Source organism: Hylaeus volcanicus, chromosome 6 (assembly GCF_026283585.1).
Source record: "Hylaeus volcanicus isolate JK05 chromosome 6, UHH_iyHylVolc1.0_haploid, whole genome shotgun sequence".
Taxonomy (NCBI): domain Eukaryota; kingdom Metazoa; phylum Arthropoda; class Insecta; order Hymenoptera; family Colletidae; genus Hylaeus; species Hylaeus volcanicus.
Window position 1 is genome coordinate 5,651,183 of NC_071981.1, and position 9,130 is coordinate 5,660,312.

Consider the following 9,130-nt stretch of genomic DNA (forward strand, 5'->3'; position numbering starts at 1 on the left):
CGCCAACAGTAATTCATGTGTGTATTCAGTGACAGAGGTAAACATCGCGTATCATCTCAGCGAAAATGGTGCCTCGATCAAAGAAAATTGTGGACTTTGTTATCAAAGAACGGGGAAGCGTAAAATGAAAGACCTTATTTGAAGTCCTTTGATTAAAAACCCTCCAAACGTTGAAATCCATAGTGCTCAGAAAAATATGGTCTCGCATCGCCCAGCATTAAACGATCTTTTAATCTGAAATGCGTGGAAAAAGAACGTGGATAATATTAAAAATCAGTGTCTGCCAAGTATTATCGATTTTCACGTAGCAGTAACGATATCGTAAGAAAGATTTTTATTAATCTAAGATATCTAAGAGATCTTAAGATATCGGAAGAAATATTTTTATTAATTTCTATTCGCTGCGTCGAAATCAAATGTTAATTTAAATTTATGGAATAAAAGGAGATAGGAATGGAATAGATAGAAACAGAACTGGTCTCTCATTGCACTCTATGATCAAAGCTCCCTCTAGACGTTTCTAAACTCATCCAAGTCGTTAGACCGTTCGAACTCGCGTTCTAAACTCCGCTTTCAGGATACGTCGACCGCCCCAGCGGACGCTCGCCACCGCGCACGTGACGACATACACAGACACACACGTCCAGCATACGTACACGTTTATTTCGGAACGTCGAAGTAGCAATTTGTTCTCTAGAAATTCTCTGACTCCTACAAGTCCATTGATCGCGAATGCTGATGTAATTTTCTGTTTGCTTACATTAACATTGTCACGTTTCAAGGCTTGAATTGTTTATTTTTTTATATATGGAAGTGGGTCGAAACTTTACATATAGTCAGTCCCAGAAGTATTCGTACTTCGTATGTGCGTTGAAGAATTTACTGTATTCTATAAATGATCGTCGTATCAATCGGTTTGAATCATATTACACTGTTCCAGTGGCGGGGGTAGTCACCTTGCATTTATCCAGTCAATCCTGTCTTGCACTTATCCAGTCTTTACTGTATCACGAGATACAAAATGCACTTTTCATCGCCATAGTTACATTTTGTTTGTTCTGTACACAATTGACACGATCGATCATAGTGTCGAGAACTATTCTGCATCGTCAACGCGGATAAAATTGATCAACGCGATATATTAGTTCAAGTACATTGTCACTGGACATTTCCATCGAGTGGAATCACAATTTGGCAGCCAGCCAAGAGACTAAAGACATTTCCACCGCTTAAAAGGTTGAATAACGAGGTGTTTAATCGTCCATTTTCGCTACCGGAAGTCTAGTGGCAATATTTCAGGCCTAACCGGGAACCGATAAGTCAGTCGAGACAATTTTACTGCTTTAACGATTTGTTTCAGTGGCTGAAACCTGCCGGAGAATGAATAATTTGTTTCAATTTTCCTGGATTCGATATTTAATCTACAGCAGTGTCTTTTAAAGTGAGGATTGATTTTTAGTTTTCTATTCTTCAACAAGCTGAATAGTTAATATGAATAGTTAAATATTAGAATGTTAGTTTAGGAAGTAACGAAAATAATTTATTCAACAAAGGGGTGGCGTTACTCGCCAAGCTGCTTTGTTTATTAAACAAACTGTCTTCCTAATTATAATTTGGTCACGTCTCCGTCGTAACTATGTTCGAGTAACTAATAAGGTGCGTGCAAGGTTTCCATGATAAGACACGCGTGAGTTACACAGTCTTAGATGCTGCGACCTCGATAAATATGCGTGCATGCACAAAATGTTAATCCTGATTCGTGGATAAATATGCGAAGATGACACTTCCCTTTCGGTTGTTTAGAAGCAGGGGTATATCTAGTTATGTTGTTATCATTATTTGTGGATTTTCTATTTTATAAAAACGATGTAGTACCCTGACAAATGGCGAAATAGAATTGAATCAATATATTTGAATTCAACAAATATTAATGTTCTTATATTATTCTTAAATACTCTGGATTGGTTAGAAGCAGGGATATATGAAGTTATGTTGTTATCATTATTTGTGAATTTTAAAAAAGATTTAGTACCCTGACAAATAGGAAATATTAATGCTCATATTCTTAAATATTCTGCAATAATTTTTATTGCAAAGTCATCTTTATAATATTCTGTATTAAATCCAGGAAGTGATTCAGACTCACCCTCAACAGAATCAAAGGAGCTTCGATTTAATTTAAGCACTACTTCATATTAAATATTGTATAAAACTATACTTCTTCAACCAAGCCAATTAAAATTTCTAAAATCAAAAGTCGAAGGAAATAAAATTGCTTAACCCAGAATAGTATTAAATAGCGAATCTTTTCCAAGATAATAATTTGCTCGCCTCTGATGTACACATGGCTCGACTCGCCTCGAGCTGTCATAAGTCAGACGCGAAACGTGTTTTGCCTCGCGAACGATACACACAATACCCATTCCACCAATGGAGAAATCTCGAGGCTTTCTTGGATCCGTGACATTGTAGAATCGTCCGAATCGAGCGGTAATCCGTGATTTCGCGGGAACGCCTTTGAAACAACGCCTTTGTAGCTACGTATCAATAGCCGTGTCCTGGCGCGATATCGTTTCCGATCGATTTCGCGCCTTTGAAATCCGCGAATGAAACCTCGCGAACAGACGCGATCGCGCGCTTCTAATTAAAACATTCCCGCGAACGTTGATTAACGCGAAGTAATCCAATGTCCGGATCCCGTGGGAAAATATCGCTCCTGACGAAACACGCGAAATTGTCTCGATGAGTGAATCGTACAATAAATCAACGAGTCGCGGTTACAGGGAGGCGTTGAAATATCGCCAAGCAAAATTCAAGGGGAGGAGGGGGAAATCTGAAGCGAATCGGAATTGGCGACGTGGGATTGCATTGTTCGAAACTAAATGGATAGTATCAGTTTTTCTACCGAAATTGGTTTCAATTTAAAAAGGAACAATTTAAAAGGAAATAAACGTCGAGCGCTGTCTTTTTAAAATTCGACCTGCACTCTTTGTTTGATATTATTATTATTCAACTTAGGTGTACGATCAGTTCGAGCATTATTGATTGTAATCGAGGCATATTATTTTAGGATATAATATTATATGGAGCATAGTTATGTAGAATTTTAGAAAGACAAATATTGACATCCTACGTTACTTATGGTAGAATATTTAATGTGTCTCTGATGTTATATTATATAAAGTCAGTCCTATAAGTATATACCCTTCTTGTCTATTGGAGAATCTTAAATTAAATGATAAACTTGAGGACAAATATGAGAAAGAATCAGATAAGTGCACTTAAATAAAAACAAGCAAGCAAGCAAGACTCTCGCACGAAACAAACGACAGCGCTCCCTTCATATATTCATAATGGAACGTTTACTTAGAAACCGATATCAAGTCTACCACTTGATTTAGACTTTCTTCGATAAACGTAAAATGTACGAATATTTATAAGACTGATTGTACATATATTCCATAACGAATCTCACGAATAAACTTCACAAATCTACATCTTTATAATAAAAGATTGATTCGGAATCCTCAAATCTACCACTTAATTTAAAAAAGTTTCTTTGATAGACACAGAAGGTTGCAAACAATTACGAGACTAACTCTGCTACATTATAGTTAAGTAAATATCGTGAACGATCGAAAACTGTTACCAGGTCGGTACCCTCGCATCAGAACGTGGAGTCAGGAGCCCTTTGAGACGCTACGCGTGTTGACAGTGGCTTCTGTGACAATATTGTCAGACTAGCATTTGAATACCCCGCAGCTTCATTCGAGACACTTACATTGAATGGCATTGTCAATCCGCGGAGGTACGAATCAGACACGGGCCACAGAATTCTCATCCATTATGCTATTTAACTAGAGCGTGTAATTATCTCTCTGTAATATGCATTTATGAGCGGGCCGATCGCGAAAGCGCGGCTTCTCGTCGTAATTGTCCTACTACAAGCCATCGTGATCCTCGTTCTCTTATCGTCCGTTACCGTGTGCTCTCATAACTTGCCTAATTGCGTTTCGAATATACGCAGACGTGCCTGCAAACTTCAACAACGGCGAAATAATTTTCGTCTATTTGCGTTTCTATCTTGAGTTTATTGTATATTGAATATTGTTTAGGATTGGTTGATGATATAAAACGAGTTTGAGTAAGTAGAGGTATGTAGAATCTCAAAAATGCAACTCTTGGAGTAACATTGATAATGTTATAATATTTAATGTGTCTCCTATGTTATGTTATATATGTGATTTATTGGAATGAAATATTAAATAAAGGTCATGAAATAATTTCTTAACATGTATGAACTAAATTAATTATATACTACATATACATAATTTGTTCTGTTCATGTATTATTAGATATATATATATATAAAATATATATGTATGTAATATTATTTGGCAACGTTTATGAAAGGGAATTAATTTTAATGTCTGCATTAAATAATAAATTCTGATATGTGTAAATGTATAAATTCATTAATTTCGTAAACTAGTTTACGTAGTTTATTTAGTACATGGACGGAATTTAATATTTTGTATGTACTTATTTATTTATTGTTTATTGAAGTTTATAGTGGGCGCGTCCCCGGGTGGCGGATAGGGGAACGCCCAGGCACGTCGAGGTCAGACCCGTATAGTCGCTTGCTGGTCGGGTGGCGCGCGATCATCAAACTAGAGGGGTACTGAGGGAACAGGGGATCGCTCGGTACTCTAGAGAAAGGGACGTTCGGTCTGCCTAAACTTCCCCCTTTTTTTCGAGCAGTCACACTGCAAAGGCGTATTCTGATACCTGAATAATGACCTGGCTCCGTCGTTCGTGCGGGCATCCGGTGTTCGAGGGTTAACCTTACGCCAATGATTACTATTGCCCTCTCATACTATCTTGTTCACGGTCGTCGTCTCGCGGTAGCATTTACCTAGGCCAATACCAAAAATGCGTATTTTGACCTGGCCAATACCGAAGATGTGTGCAGGTAGGGGTGTCGACCTCCCGCGCGCCAACTCGGCAGCAAGCGACTATACCGAGGCGCGGATTTCAACCCGCGATCGGTCGGGGAGGCCAAGGTGGCAGGGTCAGTGAGGGCTATACAGGACCAGGACGGCGTAAAACCCGGCCCAGGAGAACCAAAGCCCCGCCGCGGACCAACTCCCCAGGCCAAGGTGTAAGCTATCGTGCTGAGGGCTGGACAGCATCGCGGTGACGGTGTCGTGAACGATGCCCTTGGGGCACCAGGCGAAACCCCATTGTATTTTAGCCTTACCCCCGCCAGCAGGCTCTGCGGGGGCGGACAGCATATTTCCTGCTTTCTCGTGGGACCTTTTATGGAAACACAAAATTTACAATTTAAAACCGAACGCAAAGGGACCCCGACAGGGTGACCTTCGACTACGTCTAGTATGGTTGAGGCGGATGGCTTAAGAAGACTGTCCCGGGCCTAAAGCCATGGGAGGGAGCCTCACTTCAGGTTCTGGAGAGGGCAACTCCCAAGCCTTCGCAGGATGGTCGTCGCTCATTGATGGTGGAGGGCTCATTTTTATGAGACCCGTACCCGGACCGGCGTGGGAACCAAGGGACCCTCGCACAAAGATGCGGAACCGGCAAAGGGAGGTGGAACCGGGGCTGGGAAACCGATGGAGGTCGTTCCGCCCTCATCGGAACCCGGACCACCGGCCACGAAACCCGGAAGCCGAGGTGCCAGGAGGTACCAATGTGTCCCTCAGTAGGGGGCCCGAATCCTCGAGGGTGGTGGTTAAAACCGGCCCCTCGGGGGGTAAGGGACCCGTACCTGAGAGGGAAAGGGGTAAGAAGGGCTCGGGATCAGGGGGCAGGGATGGGCCCTCCAGGAACCAAGTCCTGATTAGGGAGGGCCTAGAGGAGGCCCGAAGAGGGGCACAGAAAACCCTCTTAGGGAATCCGCCGAAGAAGGCCGGTGGCAGGGTGGAACGGGAGGGAAATGGCCAGTAACCGTAACCCCCTATCGTCGCGTGAACGAGCGAGGATCGGCACGACTCATACCAACGTGGTAGGGGACGGCCTTAGATACTCGCAGATTAACTTGCATCACTACGAAGCCGTCTCGACCGTCTTAAGCCGGGGCATTGCAGTGGAACAAACAGATATATCCCTCATCCAGGAACATTGGGTGTGCAAGGGGCTGATCAGAGGGATATCTGCCAAGCATGGGGTTTTAATAAGCACCCCCTCGCGGATCGAACCAGGACCCAGGGCCTGTATCTACGTAAACCGTAGTCTCGGCGTCCTAAGACTGGATAAGTACTGCAGTAGGGACATAGCTGCGGCGAAAATCAGCCATATGCGGGGGGGGGGGGGGAGTCAACACCACAATTGTGGTGTGCTCAGCCTACCTCCCCTATGACTCTGAGGAAATTCCACCAACCAGGGAACTCGGAGAGTTAATCACCTACTGTAAAGAAAAAAGACTGGACCTATTGATTGAGTGCAATGCTAACTCGCACCACATAATATGGGGGAGTTCTAACATCAACAACAGGGGGAGAGACCTCTTAGAGCATATCTCCTCCACGGATTTGGAAATCCTAAATAAGGGATCCAAGCCTACGTTCGCCACCTCTAGTAGAAAAGAGGTGATCAATCTCACACTAGGAACACGAGCGGTTGGACAGTGGATAAGGGAGTAGCGAGTGGACGATGATGAAACACTATCGGACCACCGTCGTATATCCTTTAAATTAGCGATAGAGCCAACCCCAATTAGGGCCGCGGTGTACAGGAACCCCAGGGCCACGGACTGGAGCTCTTTTAAACAAGAACTAAGTCTGAGACTTGGGGTCTGCGAGATCGCTCCGGGACCATAGGGTCTATAGAAAGAGAAGTAGATTTTTTATGCTCTTCTGTGATGGAATCCTATGAAGTCTCTTGCCCGCCTAGGAGTCGTAGGCAGGACAAAAAGTAGCTTGGTGGCTCTGGTGATCTGCTCAGCGGCAAGAGGTTTCCAAGTGGACGACACCATCGTCGACTGGCTTCGCCGCATGCTTAGCACCAGGATCATCACAACCAGTCTCAACGGGATCGAGATCAGAGCCCAAGTCGGCAGGGGCTCCCCGTAGGGGGGCGTAGTTTCCCTCCTGCTGTGGCTGCTAGTGGTCGACGTGCTCCTCGTACAACTCGAAGAGCTGGACGTGAAAGTGGTAGGTTTTGCGGACGACATCTGTATAGCTGTTATCGGCAATCACCTGGGCAGGATCGCTTGTAGAATGCACACTGCTCTGGACACGGTAGAAAGGTGGTGCCTTGGTCAGAATTTGAGGGTTAACCCCACTGAGACTGAGCTGGTGCTGTTCACAAGAAGAAGGAACCTCACATTAAGGCCTCCCACATTATACGGCGTAGAGCTCAAACTCTCCAGGGAAGTCCGATATCTCGGAGTTAACCTGGACAGTAGACTCACGTGGAAAAGCCACATCACCAAACAGGCACAAAAGGCAATGGCTACCTCCTGGGCCTGCAGGAGGAACGATGTTTGGACGAACTTGGGGACTGAAACCAGAAATGGTAAAATGGCTACATAACGCCATATTAGTCCCCCAACTTTGCTACGCTTCCATTATTTGGTGCCCCGCGCTGAGTCGAGGCATGAACAGGAAGATATTGGACAGGTTGTTCAGCTGTTGGGCATCACAGGTTCGTTCAGGACCACCCCAACAGTGGCGATGTGCGCTCTGCTAAACCTGCTACCACCGCATGTCACGGCGATGGCAGAGGCAAGAAATACAGCTTGCAGACTGTACGTGAGTGGAAGATGGATTAGGGCCAGGCAGGGTCATGTGAGCATCCTTCAACAGACTGAGGACCACCATGAGGTACTCAGCCTCGGGGGTGATCGCTGCCCAACGGGCAGCCCCACGTATTCCACCACCATTCTTCAGTCCACTACCCCAGCAAACGTAGTGTCCCAGGGAGGGCTAGTCTGGTTCACAGACGCGGCCAAATCGGGAACAGGAGCGGGTGCGGGGGTATGGTGCGGAGGGCCCAGGATGGAGAAATGTTTGCGATCTGGGCCTGCGCCAGAGCGATCCTGGACAAGGGATACAGACGCAAGCACATTTTTATATGCAGCGACAATAAGAAGCTGTGTAGACCTGTTGTCCCAGCTTGCCAGGGACAACAGGGTGAACCTCATCTGGGTGCCGGGGCACGCCGGCATCCGAGGGAACGAGGAAGCACACGATCTAGCCAGACAAGGGACCAGAGGGACCGAGAGCACGATCGTGTGCTCCGTGGGAGTCCCAGCCGGCCATGTAAGAACACTGAATAGGCAGTGGGCAGAGGTCCGCCTTCTGGACCTCTGGAGGCATAGATCGACAATGAGACACACGAGGGTCATGCTAGAGCATCCTTCCAGTGGACTGGGTAGTACACTGGTAAGACTGGACCGCGATAGGCTCAGGCTTGTTGTCGGGCTCGTCACGAGGCACTGGCACACTGGAAGGCATCTAGCTAGACTGGGACTGCGGGATAACCCCACCTGTCCTAGATGCGGAGAAGCGGATGAAACCCCGCTACACGTGATTGCTGGGCGCAGGGCACTTGAGGACTCTAGGGAAAGGATCCTAGGTGACCGGCACCTAGTACGTGCAAGGTGACAGAGAGGGGAAGCGGCGGACTCCTGCGCTTTGCACAGGAGGCCGGTCTTTCCCCCTCGACCCCTTAACGCCCGCCCGTAAGGGCTCGAGGACAATGGTCAATGGAGACTGAGTGCTCGGTATGGGCTAAAATCTATACTCTATCTCTAACTCTTATTTGTTTATCAATACTTGTAAACGTATTAATTTGACAATAGTGAATTATTTATTAATTTAACTCATTACTCATTACTTATTACTTATTACTTACTTATATAATATAAATGTAAATATATAATAATATATATTATTTTTATCATTATATTATATTGTTATTATTTATTATTATCAGTCAATTATATTTTATAATTCTAATTTAAAATGTCAATTACTTGTATAATTTTACTTTTATAAATCATCCTTGTCATTATCTATTCCTGCATGCCGAGGAATTATTTAATTACTTCCTCCCTTCCTAATTAATTATGTCCATCAAGAATTTTACTACTATCAAACAATATTAAACA

At 44.5% G+C, this 9,130-nt stretch overlaps 1 protein-coding gene across 1 annotated transcript; it reads left to right on the top strand.

Annotated features, from left to right (window-relative positions):
- The first annotated feature begins 7,235 nt into the window (after positions 1 to 7,235).
- Positions 7,236 to 8,624, top strand: LOC128878494 (uncharacterized). Its single transcript, XM_054126738.1, has 2 exons — positions 7,236 to 7,533; positions 7,663 to 8,624. The coding sequence occupies exons 1-2, from the start codon at positions 7,236 to 7,238 to the stop codon at positions 8,622 to 8,624; spliced, it is 1,260 nt and encodes a 419-aa protein (XP_053982713.1).
- The last annotated feature ends 506 nt before the right edge of the window (positions 8,625 to 9,130 follow it).